The sequence below is a fragment of the Coregonus lavaretus genome (genome assembly GCF_964263955.1).
Source record: "Coregonus lavaretus genome assembly, chromosome: 15".
Classification (NCBI taxonomy): domain Eukaryota; kingdom Metazoa; phylum Chordata; class Actinopteri; order Salmoniformes; family Salmonidae; genus Coregonus; species Coregonus lavaretus.
Window position 1 is genome coordinate 43,574,995 of NC_140002.1, and position 23,542 is coordinate 43,598,536.

Sequence of the window (23,542 nt, forward strand, 5' to 3'; positions counted from 1 at the left end):
TCCAACTTACATTTGAGTTATTCAGTCATATTTTGACACAACTCATAAACGCTTTTAGCATATATACTCCTTGAGAAAGAGTTTGGAAGATGGGCCTGACTAAATTTCATCAGTTCTGCTGTTTTGTATCAGTGTGTTTGCTCGTGACGAGTGGGTGAGGATGACCGAGAGCCAAGGTGGACACGAGCTGAATCGGACCCCAGAGCTGAGAGCTGTCATTGTTCGCAAGAAACAAAGAGAGGGCACGTTCAAACTGCGGGTCATCTTCTTGGATGACAGTGAGAGGATATTTGAGGTTGAGGTGAGAAGTGTATTTTTCATAACTATATTCCAGTCAATTTACCAGAAGTCACAAGTATCCATCAATTTACACACAGGTCAAACGACAGTCACTGGTGCCTTATGTATTTGTAAACGCAAATACCTCCGCTTATTGTAAACAGAAGTATATTCAGATGTTATCATTTTTATTATTACAGTTAAATAAATGGATTCTTCTTCCTCCAATTGTATTCTGTTGGCAATGCATCTCCCTTCCTTTTAAAACCCCATTATCCCTGTTGACCGCATACAGTATTTTTACTTCCAAACCGTGGGGCATTTTGTGCATCTATGTCATGAGTGAAGGGACAATAAGTTAATAAAAAAAAGAGGTTGCTGAGTGGTTCTGTACAGAGGGATGAGAATGACTGCAGGGCAGCTTTGAGTTGGAAGGGTTTTAAAGTGTCTAAGGTGGCCCGATTTCTTCATCCCCTTTGGATATTGAACATAAAGCGCTTTCATTTGTTCCAGCCTACATCTCAACATTTGGCTCTTTCTTTATTCTGCAGTCAAATGCATGGTCAGGTCATGTCAAAGCTCCTCATCTTCACACTGTTTGGGAAATAAATCATGATTAAGATCTGGTTGTGATCTGTGTAAACTGAATTACTCTACGCTTTTATTTTTGTAAAGAAAATGCAAAATAAACACTTCAAAGTATAACTTTTAGTATTTCCTGTTTGTATTGCTTTACAGCAAAGGATCCTTGGAAATGATTTCTACAACAAAGTTTGTGGGCACCTGAAGCTGTTGGAAAAAGAGTATTTTGGCCTTGAATTCCGTCACCAGTGTGGCAGTTATGTAAGTCATTCATTAGAACACATACTGTACTGTAACTCAAATGTAGGTTTGACGAAGGGAGGAAAAGAAGAGTTGGTTACACATTATTTGGATAGACCATCTGTAGATGCTCTAGTCTACAGACTATCAGTAACATTTCAACTAACTATCTACTAAATCTAACCCTAACCTTAAACCTTATCCTAACCCTAAACTTAAAGGGATACTTCAGGGTTTTGGCAATGAGGCCCTTTATGTACTTCCCCAGAGTCAGAGGAACATGTGGATACCATTTTTATGTCTCGGTGTCCAGTATGAAGGAAGTTCGAGGTAGTTTTGCAAGCCAATGCTAACTAGCATGCTAGCAGATATCCATAGACTTCCAGTCACTGCGCTAACGCTAGCAAGCAGTTGCTTATCAACAGATAATTTGTTGATATTATGACCCCATCTGTAGAGCATCTACAGATGGACTTTTCAAATAAAGTGTGACCAAAGAAGGTACCCTAAATTATGTCACTCCAAGCTGTAGATGCTAATCTGATCTTTATTTCTAATCCCAGATGTGGTTGGAACTGTTAAAGCCCTTGGCCAAGCAAGTAAAAAGTAAGTTGCAGCTCATTCATGCAAAGGCTTGTGAATTCTGCTATGTGGATTGAGTCATCTGTCGTACTGAGCATCAAGGATGTTGTTCCGCTCCTACAGACAACAGAGATCCAATGTTCCGCTTCATAGTGAAGTTCTTCCCCCCAGACCCAGGGCAGCTGCAGAAAGAACTGACCAGGTAGGTCACTCTCTCTTGTTCTTCTGTTGAAAAAGGTTGTGCCAATTGACATTTGCCCCAGCTATACAAATGGTTTGGACCTCTTGACTAAGGGAACTTATTTGGTACACGGAGACATGATGCTTATTCAAGACACATTCAAGCTTATTCAAGTTCCCTCTTGCAGGTACCTGTTTGCATTGCAGATTAAACAGGATTTGTCCAATGGGAGTCTTACGTGCAATGATAACAGCGCTGCTCTCCTCGTCTCACATTTACTGCAGTGTAAGTAGATGATCATGATTACAATTGAACTACGGTTGATCATAATAGTGGCTTGTGTTTGTGGTGATGTCTCCACTGTTTCCGTACACTTGTAGCAGAGATAGGTGACTACGAGGAGGAACTTGACTTGCAGCATCTAGAGAGCAAGAAGTACGTACCCAACCAGGAGTGCCTCCACAAGAAGATCCTGCGCTTCCACAAGAGGCACAGGTAGGTACCTCCCGGGCTCGGGGTTCAGAAGCCAGGGGCTCTCTGGTAGCTGGGTGGGGGCAGAATAGGGCCTAAATTGCTCACTGAAGTAGTTAGTGACTCAGGCATACCAGGTGTGAAGGTCTGATGGTTCTGGTGGTGAGGTGACTGTCGCATCGTGTTGAGGTGACAGGGGGTTGATGGTTAGGTTGACTGTAGGCTGTTGCTGGTGCTGTGCGTGTTCCAGGGGCCAGACTCCAGGCGAGGCAGACAGCCTGCTGCTGGAGGTGGCTCGGAAGCTGGATATGTATGGGATCCGCCCACAGGCTGCCAGTGATGGAGAGGGCACCAAGATCAACCTGGCCATCACACACTCTGGAGTGTTGGTCTTCCAGGTAATGGCTGGGCTCATCATAAAGACCTCTTAATGAGATGTACAGGATTTGTGCATAGAGCATGAATAATATACTACGTTATTACATGCTATTACAGTGGATTGTACAGTGTGGACTATGTCTCATTTAGAGTGACAAACACTGGAAACGGATATGCCAAGAACACAACATAACCAAGAGAGAAGTATTTATTACAGAGGTATATATTTGGACTGTTTGTCAGTTTGTACTCTTTAACTGTGTTCCTCTCTTCTCCCAGGGCAACACTAAGATAAACACTTTCAGCTGGGCCTCAATCCGCAAACTGAGCTTTAAAAGAAAACATTTTTTGATAAAACTCCACGCTAAGATTATGGTGAGTGTTTTAGTTTGAGACATTAAGTGTGACTGAGTGGTCAAATAGGATTGTATCAGTTACCAGGTGTTTGTTTGTTGTTGGTTACATGTGGTTTTATTCAAACAACATGCTGCATTATTTCCATAGAAATGACCCCTGTTACATCTGTGTGTGTGTCTGTATGTTTGTGTCTGTGTGTGTGTGTGTGTGTGTGTGTGTGTAATGTGTGTGTTTGTGTACGTGTGTGTGGTCAGCCCTCTCGTAAGGACACGGTAGAGCTAACCATGGCCAGCCGTGATGTATGTAAGGCCTTCTGGAAGACGTGTGTAGAGTACCATGCCTTCTTCCGTCTCTCTGAGGAGCCCAAGTCCCGACACAAATCCCTCCTCTACAGTAAAGGCTCCTGCTTCAGATACAGGTCAGACCAGGAAATACGGAACAGGGAATTGATTAATTTGTCAAAAGCCTTTACCGTTTACTGGGTTTGATAAAACTGTGCTACCCCTCTCTCTAGTGGTAGGACCCAGAAACAACTATTGGACTGTGTCAGGAGAGGGGAGAGGAAGAACCTGCCTTTTGAAAGGTGACGACACTTATTGGGTAGGTTTCCCGAACACAGACTAAGCCTAGTTCTGGACTGAAAAGCAATCTTAATGGAGAATCTCCATTGAAGATGCTTTTAAATCCAGGATTAGGCTTAATCTGTGTACGGAAAACCGCCCCTTTGTGTCTTGTCTTTGCACAGAGAGACATAAAAAAAATATATATATATATCCTTAGACTTACTGTGAAAGAAAGGTTTGCATTGCTTGAATATGGTTAAGCAAAGCAATAAACCCTTGTCTTTCTAAACCTCTACCTTCCAGGAAGTTCTACAAGGCTCACTATGACAACAGGCAGTGCAGGTCCTCACCTGACCTCCTCACTGATGTCTCCAAACAGGTACAGTGCCTTCTGTTATATGGATTTCTTTGTTGTATGTTGATTTCTGTTGTTTATATATTTTTTTAAGGGTGTTGAGACCTGGTGAAAAAAACAATTAGCATATTTGCATGTTCTCAAAACCAAACTTGTAGATGCACAAGTGCAATAGGAGATTTCCTGTGAGTCAATTCCAATGGCTCCCTTCTGCATTTTTTTGGTCAGTTTGTTTTGACAAGGCAAGTTTGTAGTATGAGGTAAGGTTGCAATATGACCACATATCCTTAGGCATGCTCTATGGAGATTACAGAAATAGGTGTCACACAGTTCAGTTTCTCCTGTATGTGTTTTAAACCTCTGGCTCAGTGCCAGTCTGTTCTAAATGCATTCCTGTGTCTCAAGATGCAAATGGACTCCTGTTCTTGCTGAAGCTGAATTTTCTTGCATCGTGTTATACTACACGCCACCTCCATTCTCTTAAATTGGCCCGCATGCCTCAAACTCTACAGCCAAATAAATCATTTATGATTATATGTACCATCAAGCAAACAGCACTTTGACTGTGTACTGTACTTCTGAATGGCATTCTCCATCTTGCCAATGCAATCTTCTTCTGCCAAGTATAAGTGAGCCAAATCATTGTTGAGACTGTCAAACATAGCCTACCGTAGCCTAAACAGTAATGCTAGTACAGAACCTACTGTATTCTGTCCTCTAACGTTTGATGTGCAGTGAATACACACACCTACTGTGTACCTAGGACTCCTCATCTCTGCTTCTGTAAACATTATTCTGTCAGTCAGGGGTGCAATTTTGGTTTTAGAAGTGGGGGGGACATAACTTGGCGGGGGGTCCTCCCATTTTTGGGGGCATCTAAAGCTAATTTCCTGCATTTCTACACAATCTAATATGGTCCATGGACCTTCTAGCCATCTCCCTTTAGAACAACAAAAAGTAAGCAATAATGCCCACAGTCATCAAGCTAGGTAAGAGATTTTACATTTACATTTTACATTTTAGTCATTTAGCAGACGCTCTTATCCAGAGCGACTTACAGGAGCAATTAGGGTTAAGTGCCTTGCTCAAGGGCACATTTACGTCATTTAGCAGACGCTCTTATCCAGAGCGACTCACAAATTGGTGCATTCACCCTATAGCCAGTGGGATAACCACTTTACAATTTTGGGGGGGGGGGGGGTAGAAGGATTACTTTATCCTATCCCAGGTATTCCTTAAAGAGGTGGGGTTTCAAATGTCTCCGGAAGGTGGTGAGTGACTCCGCTGTCCTGGCGTCGTGAGGGAGCTTGTTCCACCATTGGGGTGCCAGAGCAGCGAACAGCTTTGACTGGGCTGAGCGGGAACTATGCTTCCGCAGAGGAAGGGGAGCCAGCAGGCCAGAGGTGGATGAACGCAATGCCCTCGTTTGGGTGTAGGGACTGATCAGAGCTCACTGCTCCATAGGCAAGCACCATGGTCTTGTAACGGATGCGAGCTTCAACTGGAAGCCAGTGGAGTGTGCGGAGGAGGGGGGTGACGTGAGAGAACTTGGGAAGGTTGAACACCAGACGGGCTGCGGCGTTCTGGATGAGTTGTAGGGGTTTAATGGCACAGGCAGGGAGGCCAGCCAACAGCGAGTTGCAGTAATCCAGACGGGAGATGACAAGTGCCTGGATTAGGACCTGTGCCGCTTCCTGTGTAAGGCAGGGTCGTACTCTCCGAATGTTGTAGAGCATGAACCTGCAGGAGCGGGTCACCGCCTTGATGTTAGCGGAGAACGACAGGGTGTTGTCCAGGGTCACGCCAAGGCTCTTCGCACTCTGGGAGGAGGACACAACGGAGTTGTCAACCGTGATGGCGAGATCATGGAACGGGCAGTCCTTCCCCGGGAGGAAGAGCAGCTCCGTCTTGCCAGGGTTCAGCTTGAGGTGGTGATCCGTCATCCATACTGATATGTCTGCCAGACATGCAGAGATGCGATTCGCCACCTGGTTATCAGAAGGGGGAAAGGAGAAGATTAGTTGTGTATCGTCAGCGTAGCAATGATAGGAGAGGCCATGTGAGGATATGACAGAGCCAAGTGACTTGGTGTATAGGGAGAAAAGGAGAGGGCCTAGAACTGAGCCCTGGGGGACACCAGTGGTGAGAGCACGTGGTGCGGAGACAGCTTCTCGCCACACCACTTGGTAGGAGCGACCGGTCAGGTAGGACGCAATCCAGGAGTGAGCCGCGCCGGAGATGCCCAGCTCGGAGAGGGTGGAGAGGAGGATCTGATGGTTCACAGTATCAAAGGCAGCAGACAGGTCTAGAAGGACAAGAGCAGAGGAGAGAGAGTTAGCTTTAGCAGTGCGGAGAGCCTCCGTGACACAGAGAAGAGCAGTCTCAGTTGAATGACCAGTCCTGAAACCTGACTGGTTTGGATCAAGAAGGTCATTCTGAGAGAGATAGCAAGAGAGTTGGCTAAAGACGGCACGCTCAATAGTTTTGGAAAGAAAAGAAAGAAGGGATACTGGTCTGTAGTTGTTGACATCAGTGGGATCGAGTGTTGGTGGTTTTTTGAGAAGGGGAGCAACTCTCGCTCTCTTGAAGACGGAAGGGACATGGCCAGCGGTCAAGGATGAGTTGATCAGCGAGGTGAGGTAGGGGAGAAGGTCACCGGAGATGGTCTGGAGAAGAGAGGAGGGGATGGGGTCAAGCGGGCAGGTTGTTGGGCGGCCTGCAGTCACAAGTCGCAGGATTTTATCTGGAGAGAGAGGGGAGAAAGAAGTCAAAGCATAGGGTAGGGCAGTGTGAGTAGGACCAGCAGTGTCATTAGACTTAACAAACGAGGATCGGATGTCGTCAACCTTCTTTTCAAAGTGGTTGACGAAGTCATCCACAGAGAGAGAGGAGGGGGGGGGGGGGGGGGGGGGGAGGATTCAGGAGGGAGGAAAATGTGGCAAAGAGCTTCCTAGGGTTAGAGGCAGATGCTTGGAATTTAGAGTGGTAGAAAGTGGCCTTAGCAGCAGAAACAGATGAAGAGAATGTAGAGAGGAGGGAGTGAAAAGATGCCAGGTCGGCAGGGAGTTTAGTTTTCTTCCATTTCCGCTCCGCTGCCCGGAGCTCTGTTCTATGAGCTCGCAATGAGTCATCGAGCCACGGAGCTGGAGGGGAGGACCGAGCCGGCCGGGAGGATAGGGGACACAGAGAGTCAAAGGATGCAGAAAGGGAGGAGAGGAGGGTTGAGGAGGCAGAATCAGGAGATTGGAGGGAGAAGGATTGAGCAGAGGGAAGAGATGATAGGATGGAAGAGGAGAGAGTAGTGGGAGAGAGAGAGCGAAGGTTGCGGCGGCGCATTACCATCTGTGTAGGGGCAGAGTGAGTAGTGTTGGAGGAGAGCGAGAGAGAAAAGGAAACAAAGTAGTGGTCGGAGACATGGAGGGGAGTTGCAGTGAGATTAGTAGAAGAGCAGCATCTAGTAAAGATGAGGTCAAGCGTATTGCCTGCCTTGTGAGTAGGGGGGGACGGTGAGAGGGTGAGGTCAAAAGAGGAGAGGAGTGGAAAGAAGGAGGCAGAGAGAAATGAGTCAAATGTGGACATAGGGAGGTTGAAATCCCCCAAAACTGTGAGGGGTGAGCCATCCTCAGGAAAGGAACTTATCAAGGCGTCAAGCTCATTGATGAACTCTCCAAGGGAACCTGGAGGGCGATAGATGACAAGGATATTAAGCTTAAATGGGCTAGTGACTGTGACAGCATGGAATTCAAATGAGGAGATAGACAGGTGGGTTAGGGGAAAATTTGAGAATGTCCACTTGGGAGAGATGAGGATTCCTGTGCCACCACCCCTCTGACCAGATGCTCTCGGGGTATGCGAGAACACATGGTCAGACGAGGAGAGAGCAGTAGGAGTAGCAGTGTTTTCAGTGGTAATCCATGTTTCCGTCAGCGCCAGGAAGTCGAGGGACTGGAGGTTAGCATAGGCTGGGATGAAGTCAGCTTTGTTGGCAGCAGAACGGCAGTTCCAGAGGCTGCCTGAGACCTGGAACTCCAGGTGTGGGGTGCGTGCAGGGACCACCAGGTTAGAGAGGCAGCAGCCACGCGGTGTGAGGCGTTTGTGTAGCCTGTGCAGAGAGGAGAGAACAGGGATAGGCAGAGGCATAGTTGACAGGCTGTAGCAAATGGCTACAATAATGCAGAGGAGATCGGAATGAAATGAACTAAACATCTGGAAGAGGAGAGAGCAGGGCCTCCCTCACCAAAACTTCCACCTCAGAAACTATAATTGTTTCACTGAACCACCCGAGCAAAAAACTCTCCCAACTTCCACCTTTAGAAATCAGAATTGTTGTGAACCACAGCGGTTCAATGTTTAAAGGAGTAGACTCAACCCACTTTATTCAGCTAGCTAACTATGACACCATAGCTAACTAGCATGCTAGCATCCAATAACACACAGTTTAGCACCAACACTTGGTCACAACAAACCACCAATAGTGTGTTAACACACTAAGCAGATAATTCGTGTCCGTGTCTAGTTCCTTTCATAACGCAGCAATAATTAAACGTTGGCTAGCTTAGCACAAATATATTGTATAAAAAAAAAAAAAAAAAAAAAAAAAATATTGTATTTAGCTGCCACAGTACAGCACACAATGGCTACTGTGTTGACTCTGTTCGAAAAAACGGCTAGCTAGCTAGCTTCGTGCTACACCGAAGACAATGCCAACCTACAGTAACTACCCACAATAGCCCACGATGCCTAACTATGACACCATAGCTAACTAGCATGCTAGCATCCAATAACACACAGTTTAGCACCAATACTTGGTTACAACAGACTACCAATAGTGTGTTAACACACTAAACAGATCATTCGTGTCCGTGTCTAGTTCCTTTCATAACGCAGCAATAATTAAACGTTGGCTAGCTAGCATAAGTATATTGTATTTAGCTACTACAGTACAGTTAGCTGGTCGTGTTGGCTAATGGTGCCGGAGGGGATGGCTGCCATTTTATGGGTTCCTAACCAATTGTGATACTTTGTGTGTTTTTTCGCGTTGTTTGTAACTTATTTTGAACATACTGTTTCTGCCACCGTCTCTTATGACCGAAAAGAGCTTCTAGATATCAGTACAGCGATTACTCACCTCGAACCAGACAAATATTTTTTATTTAATGAGTTGGATGCGAAGGATTTACTGCTGCTCGCGGCCTGGCCCAAATCCCTGTCATTCACATGAAGAGAAGACGCCGATACAGGGGGCGCAGATCCGGGTGCCTTGTGAGAATTCGTCGGCGAGTGGGTAACCCGCCTCTAGCATCCTTCCTATTGGCCAACATACAATCATTGGAGAATAAACTGGATGAGCTCCATTCGAGACTATCCTACCAATGGGACATTAAAAACGGTAATATCTTATATTTCACCGAGGCGTGGCTGAACGACGACATGGATAATATACAGTTGGCTGGGTTTTCCTAGCATTGCCAAGACAGAACAGCTACCTCCGGTAAGACAAGGGGTGGTGGTCTGTGTCTATTTGTCAATAACAGCTGGTGCGTGATCTCTAATATTAAGGAAGTCTCGAGGATTTGCTCGCCTGAGGTAGAGTACCTCGAGATAAGTTGTAGACCAAACAATTTACCAAGAGAGTTTTCATCTATATTTTTTGTAGCTGTCTATTTACCACCACAAACCGATGCTGGCACTAAGACCGCACTCAATGAGCTGTATAAGGCCATAAACAAACAAGAAAATACTCATCCAGAAACGGCGCTCCTAGTGGCCGGGGACTTTAATGCAGGAAAATTTAAATTCATTTTACCTAATTTCTACCAGAATGTCACATGTGCAACCAGAGAAAAAACTCTAGACCACCTTTACTCCACACACAGAGACGCGTACAAATCTCTCCCTCGCCCTCCATTTGGCAAATCTGACCATAATTCTATCCACCTGATACCTCCTTACAAGCAAAAACAAAGCCGGAAGTACCAGTGACACGCTCAATACAGAAGTGGTCAGATGACACAGATGCTAAGCTACAGGACTGTTTTGCTAGCACAGACTGGAATATGTTCCGGGATTCATCCAATGGCATTGAGGAGTATACCACATCAGTCCCAAGCTTCATCAATAAGTGCATCGATGATGTCGTCCCCACAGTGACCGTACGTACATATCCCAACCAGAAGCCATGGATAACAGGCAACATCCGCACTGAGCTGAAGTCTAGAGCTGCCGCTTTTAAGGAGCGGGACACTAATCCGGACGCTTATAAGAAATCCCGCTATGCCCTCCGACGAACCATCAAACAAGCAACGCGTCAATACAGGACTAAGATTGAATCATACTACAACGGCTCTGACACTCATCGGATGTAGCAGGGCTTGCAAACTATTACGGATTACAAAGGAAAGCCCAGCCATGAGCTGCCCAGTGACACAAGCCTACCAGACGAGCTAAATTACTTCTATGTGCACTTCGAGGCAAGCAACACTGACGCATGCATGAGAGCACCAGCTGTTCCGGATGACTGTGTGATCACGCTCTCTGTAGGCGATGTGAGTAAGACCTTTAAACAGGTCAACATTCACAAGGCCGCAGGGCCAGACAGAGCATGCGCTGACCAACTGGCAAGTGTCTTCACTGACATTTTCAACCTCTCCCTGACCGAGTCTGTAATACCAACATGTTTCAAGCAGACCACCATAGTCCCTGTGCCGAAGAACACTAAGGTAACCTGCCTAAATGACTACCGACCCGTAGCTCTCACGTCTGTAGCCATGAAGTGCTTTGAAAGGCTGGTCATGGCTCACATCAACACCATTATCCCAGAAACCCTGGGCTTCCTGATGGGCCGCCCCCAGGTGGTAATAATAATAATATGCCATTTAGCAGACACTTTTATCCAAAGCGACTTACAGTCATGCGTGCATACATTTTTGTGTATGGGTGGTCCCGGGGATCGAACCCACTACCTTGGCGTTACAAGCGCCGTGCTCTACCAGCTGAGCTACAGAGGACCAACAACACATCTGCAACAACACATCTGCCATGCTGATCCTCAACACGGGGGCCGCTCAGGGGTGCGTGCTTAGTCCCCTCCTGTACTCCCTATTCACCCACAACTGCGTGGCCAGGCACGACTCCAACACCATCATTAAGTTTGCCGACGGTGGGAGGCCTGATCACCGACAACGATGAGACAGCCTATAGGGAGGAGGTCAGAGACCTGGCAGTGTGGTGCCAGGACAAAAACCTCTCCCTCAACGTGAGCAAGACAAAGGAGCTGATCATGGACTACAGGAAAAGGAGGGCCGAGCATGCCCCCATTCACATCGACGGGGCTGTAGTGGAGCGGGTCGAGAGCTTCAAGCTTCAAGTTCCTTGGTGTCCACATCACCAACAAACTATCATAGTCCAAACACACCAGAACAGTCGTGAAGAGGGCACGACAATGCCTATTCCCGCTCAGGAAACTGAAAAGATTTGCATGGGTCCTCAGATCCTCAAAAAGTTCATCCTGACTGGTTGCATCCCCGCCTAGTATGGCAACTGCTCGGCATCGGATCGCAAGGCGCTACAGAGGGTAGTGCGTACGGCCCAGTACATCACTGGAGCCAAGCTTCCTGCCATCCAGGACCTCTATACCAGGCGGTGTCAGAGGAAGGCCCTAAAAATTGTTAAAGACTCCAGCCACCCAAGTCATAGACTGTTCTCTCTGCTACCGCACGGCAAGCGGTACCGGAGCTCCAAGTCTAAGTTCAAAAGGCTCCTTAACAGCTTCTACTCAAGCCATAAGACTGCTAAACAGTTAGTCAAATGGCTACCTGGACTATTTGCATTGACCCCCTTTTTTACCCTGCAGCTACTCGCTGTTTATTATCTATGCATAGTGACTTTATCCCTACCTACATGTACAGTTGAAGTCGGCTATATTGTGTGCAAGTAAAAAGAGCTCTACAGTACTACTAAGCCTATGATCTGAATTATATGGAGGGTGTACTGTTTCTGTGTGTTAATGCGTAGGTGTTTATGTGTTTTTATTAAACTTTTGTTTTCCAAACCTTTCCCTTTATACTTTATTTGTAAGAGTTGTTCATTTGTTAGTCTATTGCTTAAAGTTGCGACATAATATTGATTATTGAATTATCATTGATCTAGTTCAGTATTATCAATCACTTAAACATATTTAATAAATCAAATCAAATTGTATTTGTCACATGAGCCAAATACAACAGGTGTAGACCTTACCGTGAAATGCGCGGAGGTACGGGTTAGTCGAGGTAATTGAGGTCATTTGTACAGTTGAAGTCGGAAGTTTACATACACCTTAGCCAAATACATTTAAACTCAGTTTTTCACAATTCCTGACATTTAATCTTAGTAAAAATTCCCTGTCTTAGGTCAGTTAGGCTCACCACTTTATTTTAAGAACGTGAAATGTCAGAATAATAGTAGAGAGAATGATTTATTTCAGCTTTTCACATTCCCAGTGGGTCAGAAGTTTACATACACTCAATTAGTATTTGATAGCATTGCCTTTAAATTGTTTAACTTGGGTCAAACGTTTCGGGTAGCCTTCCACAAGCTTCCCACAATAAGTTGGATGAATTTTGGCCCATTCCTCCTGACAGAGCTGGTGTAACTGAGTCAGGTTTGTAGGCCTCCTTGATCGCACACGCTTTTTCAGTTCTGCCCACAACTTTTCTATAGGGTTGAGGTCAGGGCTTTGTGATGGCCACTCCAATACCTTGACTTTGTTGTCCTTAAGCCATTTTGCCACAACTTTGGAAGTATGCTTGGGGTCATTGTCCATTTGGAAGAATCATTTGCGACCAAGCTTTAACTTCCTGACTGATGTCTTGAGATTTTGCTTCAATATATCCACACAATTTTCCTTCCTCATGATGCCATCTATTTTGTGAAGTGCACCAGTCCCTCCTGCAGCAAAGCACCCCCACAGCATGATGCTGCCACCCCCATGCTTCACGGTTGGGATGGTGTTTTTCGGCTTGCAAGCGTCCCCCTTTTTCCTCCAAACATAACGATGGTCATTATGGCCAAACAGTTCTAGTTTTGTTTCATCAGACCAGAGGACATTTCTCCAAAAAGTACGATCTTTGTCCCCATGTGCAGGTGCAAACCGTAGTCTGGCTTTTTTAAGGCGGTTTTGGAGCAGTGGCTTCTTCCTTGCTGAGCGGCCTTTCAGGTTATGTCGATATAGGACTCGTTTTACTGTGGATATAGATACTTTTCTACCTGTTTCCTCCAGCATCTTCACAAGGTCCTTTGCTGTTGTTCTGGGATTGATTTGCACTTTTCGCACCAAAGTTCGTTCATCTCTAGGAGACAGAACGTGTCTCCTTCCTGAGCAGTATGACGGCTGCGGGGTACCATGGTGTTTATACTTGCGTACTATTGTTTGTACAGATGAACGTGGTACCTTCAGGCATTTGGAAATTGCTCTCAAGGATGAACCAGATTTGTGGAGGTCTACAAAAAAAATTCTGAGGTCTTGGCTAATTTCTTTTGATTTTCCCATGATGTCAAGCAAAGAGGCACTGAAGGTAGGCCTTGAAATCCATCCACAGATACACCTCCAATTGACTAAAATGATGTCAATTAGCCTATCAGAAGCTTCTAAAGCCATGACATCATTTTCTGGAATTTTCCAAGCTGTTTAACGGCACAGTCAACTTAGTGTATGTAAACTTCTGACCCACTGGAATTGTGATACAGTGAATTATAAGTGAAATAATCTGTCTGGAAACAATTGTTGGAAAAATTACAAAGTAGATGTCCTAACCGACTTGCCAAAACTATAGTTTGTTAACACGAAATGTGTGGAGTGGTTGAAAAACGAGTTTTAATGACTCCAACCTAAGTGTATGTAAACTTCTGACTTCAACTGTATACTAAATTTATTTTCAAACGGATGGGTTTATTGGTGTTAAAATACACCAGTTACGGGCCTCCTGAGTGGTGCAGCGGTCTAAGGCACTGCATCGCAGTGCTTGAGGCATCACTACAGACCCGGGTTCGATCCCTGGCTGTGTCGCAGCCGGCCGCGACTGAGAGACCCATTTTTCGGTGGCAATACACAGCTAGAGATGCAGGTGTCATTTGGTTAGCTAGCAATAACTTGAATGACTGTTATACAGTTAGCATATCTCTTGCATTCGCAAATTCACTCTAGCTATCTCTAGCTATCTATTCCGACTTCAGAGCACTCTCGTCTGAGTGTGCCAGAGCGCTGAACAACTGATGAATTTACGAACGCGCAACACCTACTTAATATGAATGGTGTCAGTAAACGTAGGCAAAAAAACTAATAGTTAGTCAAGAATGCTCTAGATAGCATATAAACAGCTCTGGGAGTGTGGTGCCAGGAAAATAACCTCTCACTCAACATCAGCAAAACAAAGGAGCTGAACGTGGACTCGACGGGACCGCAGTAGAGAAGGTGGAGAGCTTCAAGTTCCTTGGCGTACACATCACTGACAAACTGAAATGGTCCACCCACGCAGACAGTGTGGTGAAGAAGGCGCAACAGAGCCTCTTCAACCTCAGGAGGCTGAAGAAATTTGGCTTGGCACCTAAAACATTCACAAACCTTTACAGATGCACAATTGAGAGCACCCTGTCGGGCTGTATCACCGCCTGGTACAGCAACTGCACCACCCACAACCGCAGGGCTCTCCAGAGGGTGGTACGGACGGCCGAACGCATTACCGGGGGAAAACGACCCGCCCTCCAGGACACCTACAGCACCCGATGTCACAGGAAGGCCAAAAAGATAATCAAGCACATCAACCACCCGAGCCACTGCCTGTTCACCCCGCTATCATCCAGAAGGCGAGGTCAGTACAGGTGCATCAAAGCTGGGACAGAGAGAATGAAAAACAGCTTCGATCTCAAGGCCATCAGACTGTTAAATAGCCATCACTAGCAAATGAGTGGCTGCTGCTGCCTATTGAAATCACTGGCCACTTTAAGAAATGGAACACTAGTCGCTTTAATAACGTTTACATATCTTGCATTACTCATCTCATATGTATATACTGTATTCTATAATATTCTACTGTATCTTAGTCCATGCCGCTCTGTCATTGCTTGTCCATATACAGTGGGGAGAACAAGTATTTGATACACTGCCGATTTTGCAGGTTTTCCTACTTACAAAGCATGTAGAGGTCTGTAATTTTTTATCATAGGTACACTTCAACTGTGAGAGACGGAATCTAAAACAAAAATCCAGAAAATCACATTGTATGATTTTTAAGTAATTAATTTGCATTTTATTGCATGACATAAGTATTTGATACATCAGAAAAGCAGAACTTAATATTTGGTACAGAAACCTTTGTTTGCAATTACAGAGATCATACGTTTCCTGTAGGTCTTGACCAGGTTTGCACACACTGCAGCAGGGATTTTGGCCCACTCCTCCATACAGACCTTCTCCAGATCCTTCAGGTTTCGGGGCTGTCGCTGGGCAATACGGACTTTCAGCTCCCTCCAAAGATTTTCTATTGGGTTCAGGTCTGGAGACTGGCTAGGCCACTCCAGGACCTTGAGATGCTTCTTACGGAGCCACTCCTTAGTTGCCCTGGCTGTGTGTTTCGGGTCGTTGTCATGCTGGAAGACCCAGCCACGACCCATCTTTAATGCTCTTACTGAGGGAAGGAGGTTGTTGGCCAAGATCTCGCGATACATGGCCCCATCCATCCTCCCCTCAATACGGTACAGTCGTCCTGTCCCCTTTGCAGAAAAGCATCCCCAAAGAATGATGTTTCCACCTCCATGCTTCACGGTTGGGATGGTGTTCTTGGGGTTGTACTCATCCTTCTTCTTCCTCCAAACACGGTGAGTGGAGTTTAGACCAAAAAGCTATATTTTTGTCTCATCAGACCACATGACCTTCTCCCATTCCTCCTCTGGATCATCCAGATGGTCATTGGCAAACTTCAGACGAGCCTGGACATGCGCTGGCTTGAGCAGGGGGACCTTGCGTGCGCTGCAGGATTTTAATCCATGACGGCGTAGTGTGTTACTAATGGTTTTCTTTGAGACTGTGGTCCCAGCTCTCTTCAGGTCATTGACCAAGTCCTGCCGTGTAGTTCTGGGCTGATCCCTCACCTTCCTCATGATCATTGATGCCCCACAGGTGAGACTTGCATGGAGCCCCATACCGAGGGTGATTGACCGTCATCTTGAACTTCTTCCATTTTCTAATTATTGCGCCAACAATTGTTGCCTTCTCACCAAGCTGCTTGCCTATTGTCCTGTAGCCCATCCCAGCCTTGTGCAGGTCTACAGTTTTATCCCTGATGTCCTTACACAGCTCTCTGGTCTTGGCCATTGTGGAGAGGTTGGAGTCTGTTTGATTGAGTGTGTGGACAGGTGTCTTTTATACAGGTAACGAGTTCAAACAGGTGCAGTTAATACAGGTAATGAGTGGAGAACAGGAGGGCTTCTTAAAGAAAAACTAACAGGTCTGTGAGAGCCGGAATTCTTAACATTTTAACATTTAACATTTTAGTCATTTAGCAGACGCTCTTATCCAGAGCGACTTACAGTTAGTGCATACATTATTTATTTTTTCATACCCCCTGTGGGAATCGAACCCACAACCCTGGCATTGCAAACGCCATGCTCTATCAACTGAGCTACATCCCTGCCGGCCATTCCCTCCCCTACCCTGGACGACGCTGGGCCAATTGCACGCCGCCCCATGGGTCTCCCGGTCGCGGCCGGCTACGACAGAGCCTGGATTCGAACCAGGATCTCTAGTGGCACAGCTAGCACTGCGATGCAGTGCCTTAGACCACTTACTGGTTGGTAGGTGATCAAATACTTATGTCATGCAATAAAATGCAAATTAATTACTTAAAAATCATACAATGTGATTTTCTGGTTGATCCGTCTCTCACGGTTGATAAAAATTACAGACCTCTACATGCTTTGTAAGTAGGAAAACCTGCAAATTCGGCAGTGTATCAAATACTTGTTCTCCCCACTGTATGTATTCTTAAATTCCATTCCTTACTTAGATTTGTGTGTATTGGGTACAGTGGGGGAAAAAAGTATTTAGTCAGCCACCAATTGTGCAACCTGTATTAATGGCACCTGTTTGAACTTGTTATCAGTATAAAAGACACCTGTCCACAACCTCAAACAGTCACACTCCAAACTCCACTATGGCCAAGACCAAAGAGCTGTCAAAGGACACCAGAAACAAAATTGTAGACCTGCACCAGGCTGGGAAGACTGAATCTGCAATAGGTAAGCAGCTTGGTTTAAAGAAATCAACTGTGGGAACAATTATTAGGAAATGGAAGACATACAAGACCACTGATAATCTCCCTCGATCTGGGGCTCCACGCAAGATCTCACCCCGTGGGGTCAAAATTATCACAAGAACGGTGAGCAAAAATCCCAGAACCACACGGGGGGACCTAGTGAATGACCTGCAGAGAGCTGGTACCAAAGTAACAAAGCCTACCATCAGTAACACACTACGCCGCCAGGGACTCAAATCCTGCAGTGCCAGACGTGTCCCCCTGCTTAAGTCAGTACATGTCCAGGCCCGTCTGAAGTTTGCTAGAGTGCATTTGGATGATCCAGAAGAGGATTGGGATAATGTCATATGGTCAGATGAAACCAAAATATAACTTTTTGGTAAAAACTCAACTCGTCATGTTTGGAGGACAAAGAATGCTGAGTTGCATCCAAAGAACACCATACCTACTGTGAAGCATGGGGGTGGAAACATCATGCTTTGGGGCTGTTTTTCTGCAAAGGGACCAGGACGACTGATCCGTGTAAAGGAAAGAATGAATGGGGCCATGTATTGTGAGATTTTGAGTGAAAACCTCCTTCCATCAGCAAGGGCATTGAAGATGAAACGTGGCTGGGTCTTTCAGCATGACAATGATCCCAAACACACCGCCCGGGCAACGAAGGAGTGGCTTCGTAAGAAGCATTTCAAGGTCCTGGAGTGGCCTAAACAGTCTCCAGATCTCAACCCCATAGAAAATCTTTGGAGGGTGTTGAAAGTCCGTGTTGCCCAGCGACAGCCCCAAAACATCACTGCTCTAGAGGAGATCTGCATGGAGGAATGGGCCAAAATACCAGCAACAGTGTGTGAAAACCTTGTGAAGACTTACAGAAAACGTTTGACCTGTGTCATTGCCAACAAAGGGTATATAACAAAGTATTGAGAAACTTTTGTTATTGACCAAATACTTATTTTCCACCATCATTTGCAAATAAATTCATTAAAAATCCTACAATGTGATCTTCTGGAGAAAAAAAATCTCATTTTGTCTGTCATAGTTGACGTGTACCTATGATGAAAATTACAGGCCTCTCTCATCTTTTTAAGTGGGAGAACTTGCACAATTGGTGGCTGACTAAATACTTTTTCCCCCCACTGTATATGTTGTGAAATTGTAGATATTACTTGTTAGATATTACTGCACTGTCGGAGCTAGAAGCACAAGCATTTTGCTACACCCGCAATAACATCTGCTAAACACGTGCATGTGACAAATACAATTTGATTTGATAAACAGCCTAACCAGCACTGCTACGGCAGGTAAAATGGTCAGAGTGAACATAAACCCTCTCAAACATTTTCAGCTAGTTGGCTGTCAAAATTGCACTGATAAACAATGGGGAATTGTAGCCTCCTCGTCCTTCTGCAGCTTGCCTGCCAATGCATGCTTGTCCCAACCAAGCACCCAAGCTAACTGGCTAAAGTTGGCTAGCATACTAGCAAGCTACTTCCAGACACATGAGAGAACACCCTAATGTTCCTTTGTTAGATTTTAGCTCATCTTGCTCTGGCTAGCATTAGTTGTTGATCTTGTTGTTGTTGATGTGCATAACTGAGGGAGAGAGAGCCTACCTTTTCATGGTTGTTTGATCAATAGGACTGTAAAGTTCCCAAATGTAAGAGGACTCCCATGGTGTTTACATATTTTCAAAAATCCATTCAGGTGTATTTTGTGGCTTTTGGCGAATGCTTTCTAATAATATAAAGTCGCGCTGTTGCAACTGCCTGTAAACACAGTCCAGTTCAAAGTGAATGGTGGCAGGCCCGTGTGGCAAATGGCTTGTTTGTATAAAGACCTACTGTAGCTCTGATTGGCTGTAGCGCACCGGTCTGCATAGACTACGGTCCTGGACAAGACAGATGTTTTTATTCTGTTTTATTTACTGCAGTGTCTATTAATTGTCCAAATGCACAGCCGCTTTCCCACTCTATTTTGCTATAGAATTTCCCCAAATGCCTTAGTATATTTAATTCCCAAACATTCTAAGAATGTATGAAAATGTGAAAATGACCATATCTAAGTGGTCGCTTGTCAGATTTGTTTTTTTAAATGTCATATTCTTCCTGGGGGTGTATATGAAAATATTTGTTTTCTCTTCAGCGTCAACCCTTTCCTTTCCAACAAAAAACTAAGAGATTAAATCAGAACATCATTGAAAATAATAATATAATTAACATTATTATTATAATCATTATTTTATAAATCCTTAGCCCTTCTCTGAAGGCGTAGAAGGCCCATTGTTCCCCACTGTGTTTGGGTTAGTGATCATTTGTAGAGTGGCTCTATTTTGCCTCATTATGCATTTTTTCACTATTCTAAATGTCTAAAGAATCCATGTTGTTCTGAAATATGAACACAGAAATACAGGACATTTCAAACTCTTATTTTGGTGGTGATTTGACAAAATTACAATCATGGTCTTGAATTGGATTCACATTTTTCTGGTCTCGGTCTTGACTCAGTCTTGGATCCCTTGTCCACCTCCCGGTCTCGGTCTTGACTCGGTCTCACTCCCTCTACAGTCTTGGTCTTGACTCGGACTCAATTTGCTCCGGTCTTGGTCTTGAATCGGTCTCGCTTTAGGTGGTCTCGAACACTACACTGGTTTCAGGTGTGTTAGGCCAAGGCCAGAGTGACAACCAACATGTCAGACCCCCAGGGCCAGGACTGAGCAGCCCAGCAGCTAGAGATTGCCTAAATAGGTATCTCCTCTGACGTGGGCATGTTTTCAATACAGACTCCTTTTGTCATACAGTATTCCATAAAAGGCATTCAGACCATATGAAAGTTGCACAGTATACCCTTAATCTTGTAATAAATCAAATCTAGTGATACATAACGTGACATTTTTTCCATCCATTGAGGGAGGATAATTATCCTTCCAATTAATGGCAACGCATTTCTTAGCCGCTATAAATGCTGGGTTACACAGTTTCTTCTGATAACAGTCTCCAGTATCAACATTTCCAAGCAAACAAAAACAGGGAGAAGGCAGAATCTGTAGACATGCTGAGATAAAAGTCATGCTCTTTGCCAGAATTCAGAAGACCATAACATATGCAAATATGTCCCCTTTTGTGTTTTACACCTCCAGCAGAATAATTACATTTCTGAGTGCATGATATTCAGTTTCACTGGCATATAGTGCATTCTATGGATGGTCTTAAACTGCAGTAATTTATGTCTGAGATTATATGAACATGACTTGGCATTCTAACATATCTGTATCCATTCATCATCATCTCCCAGGTCTTCCTCACATTGTTTTACATGTTGTGTGTCATTGGGAAAAGCCTCTATCAACCCTTGATACAGTTTGGAAATCAACTTTAGAGGTTTGTCAGACTGCCTTAAAATAGTTTCAATCTTTGAAGCTTTTTGCTTGTCCAGTGTTTGCTGCACAGAGAGAATAAAGTGATAATAAAGTCAACTGTCTTCCCTGGCTGCCTGACCCTGATGAGACCATCACCATCTGATCCTGCTCAGATGAGGCATGACAAAGAATTACCTTGGTGTACATTTATACATTATATTATCCATTAAAATAATCAATGGTTCAATCATTGAAATAACCATTATTTCCAGATCTCAGACTGTAGCCTACCCATCAACTCAAGATGGAACTTTGTATCCATTCCCTGATTGTTATAATATACTGCAAAATTCATTTGAGCTCCGTAGACTGGTCTTCCCTGGCTGTCTGACCCTGCAGGGACACTTGTCACCATAGTGTTGTGTACTGACTGTGCACCATGACAGTGAAGCCTGTAGAGCTGTTTATACCGTGTCAGTGTGAAAAGTAGGGAATTAGCTAGGGACACTGACAGATCAACAACGTTACATTGCTATACTGACTAATAAAAACTCATATTGCGCTGAAAAAACATCAGAATATTGGTCTTCAATCATTTGGCTGGTTTCATCATTTGATTCAGGTGTAATGTGATTGAGGCAAAAATAATAGTAAAAGTTAGTGTGCTAGCAAGCTAGCTAACGTTAGCCAACTTTTGGCTAGCTGTAGCTAATGGTACATCATCAAATTGACTTCTGTTGAAACGGGACAAAACAAAGGCTACAAAACATTTCCATACACACAACAGCTGTTAAATACTGCTACCTGACAGATAGTTAGAGGCTAGCTAGAGCTGAACTGGCTGTGGTAGCTACTAGCTAGCTAACTAGCTGCTAGTAATTAATAATAATAATAATATAATAATAATAGTAATTCATTAACTTCAGTCGAGAGGGGATGAAACATTAGCTAACGTAACATGTCAGTTACAGCACTAGCTCAGCACTGGGAATAAATACCTTGCCAGCTAGATCAGTCAACTAAAGAGTAGCCAGTTTCTGTTCTGCTTGCTTATAAAACTCTGAGAAAAAGCGCAACAGACAGCAGCTGCCTCTGTTATCTCTCCGTGCTGGTCCTATACGGCAGCCTTTCAGAAGCTTTGCCTTCACACAGCCTGTCCACAGAGCAGCCGGCTGAAACCGGAAAATAGCCTACCCAACGCTCTAAGGCGTCTGCATGGTCCTAAAGCACACCGGTGTCGCATTTTGTATCAGAGAGCAATGATAAAACAAAAATGCTATTTCAGAATGTGTGTGGGGTGGGGGGTCATGTACAATGGTGAAAGTTGCACCCCTGCTGTCAGTGATATCAGGGTGTGTGTGTTCCAGGTGTATGAGCAGACCTGTGGGTTCCCCCATGCCGGCTGTGCCCCGGGTGGGAAGCGCAGTCAGTCTGCTGTGGAGGTGCTGTTCACCACTATGGATCTGGAGGGCCTCCAGCCCCACTCTGCCCACACCTCTGCATTCGCCCAGTCCCGCTCCTCTTCCTTCTCTGGGGCTGAGCCAGGGCCCACAGCGCTACAGGGGCCCAAGGGGCTGCGGGGCCACAGTGAGGGGGCCACCCTCAGAGCCAGACAGAGCTTCAACCGCAGCAGCAGAGTGGCTGAGGGGCCTCAGAGGGGCCGACTGCTGGCCAATACACAGCAGCTGGTCCTGCTCTACCCCAGCCCTCACGCCCACCTTTACCCCTACCCCTGCCTGGAGCTGCACCCCGTCCTGCCCCTCTCTGCTCAGGCCTATATGTCTGGCTGCTCCTCTTTCTCCTTGGACCACGCTCCAGCCCCACTGCCTCTGTCCCACTACGCACCCCGGCCCGCTCCCCAGGCCGCCCTGCTAGACGACTTCATCCGCTCCTCCAGTTTCTCCAGCCCCTCCTCATTGTCTCCCTGTCTGCGGCGCCAGCGTCATCGCTACAACGGGCCTCCAGGCATGGCCATTGCTCCGGGGCTGTATGCTGCCACTTTGGCTGGATGTGGGGCTGGTCGGAGGGAGTTTGGCAGAGAAGAGACGGCAGGCCACTTCAGTGATGACTCCAGCTACCAGGCAGGCCTGCCCAAGCGCTCCTGGAGCCAGTCTGATATGAAGGTCCTCCGGCCCTCCGCCCCAGCAGCAGAGTTCCGCCCTCTAGGTCACTACCCTCACCTATCACGACGACACTCGCCTGCACGCCCAACACACCTCCCTCTTAACCTGTCCCTTATGTCTGAACAGCCCGCCTCTGTGTGCGTGCTGGGGGCCGGGAGCAGGACAGGGAGTGGAGAGATCAGCCTCAGTGACTCAGACGTCATGTTCCCATACTACTGCCCAGGGCTAGGGAAACTGGTGCGCTCTGGCCCCCTGGCTCGAATGCGCATTTCATCTGGTAGTCTGCAGCTGGACGAGGGGGAGGAAGACTCCTTTAACTTAAGTGACCCTGAAGGCACTGCAGCAACAAAGCGGTCATGAGCCAATCAGAGCGTTAGTACTCTTACTGGGACAACCCCATTGCTATCCCTAGCCAAACAAAGCGCATTCTCTTTGGTGGGCCTGTGGCCACAATGGGAAGTCATCCTGACCCAATAAATCTCTAAAAAGGGCTTTTGTGACCACACCCCAAGTCTTCAGAGTCATTCCCACAGGCCCTGATGGTTCCGGTCACTGGTCATATTTGAAGATGAAGGCATGAAAGACACGCCAAACTGATGGACCAGACTTCATTATAAGTATGCCTTGAAGAAGCCCTGTCAGACAAATAACATTTTTGGGAATAGACTTTACATTAACAAATTGAATTACTTGCAACAATTCCTTGTTGCAGCACATAAGATGAGGAGTACACGGATGAAAGACAAATAGCCCCGCTTCCCTGAGTCTTAATATCTCAGATGGATTTGGA

At 45.7% G+C, this 23,542-nt stretch overlaps 1 protein-coding gene across 1 annotated transcript; it reads left to right on the forward strand.

Annotated features, from left to right (window-relative positions):
- Positions 1-160: 160 nt before the first annotated feature.
- frmd7 (FERM domain containing 7) lies at positions 161-23,112 on the forward strand (the record flags this gene model as incomplete). The annotated part of the gene is made up of 12 exons (XM_084178803.1): positions 161-301; positions 1,018-1,122; positions 1,665-1,707; positions 1,807-1,885; positions 2,052-2,149; positions 2,245-2,359; positions 2,586-2,733; positions 2,993-3,088; positions 3,325-3,488; positions 3,585-3,653; positions 3,937-4,012; positions 21,997-23,112. The coding sequence occupies 12 exons, from the start codon at positions 161-163 to the stop codon at positions 23,110-23,112; spliced, it is 2,250 nt and encodes a 749-aa protein (XP_084034929.1).
- Between the last annotated feature and the right edge of the window lie 430 nt (positions 23,113-23,542).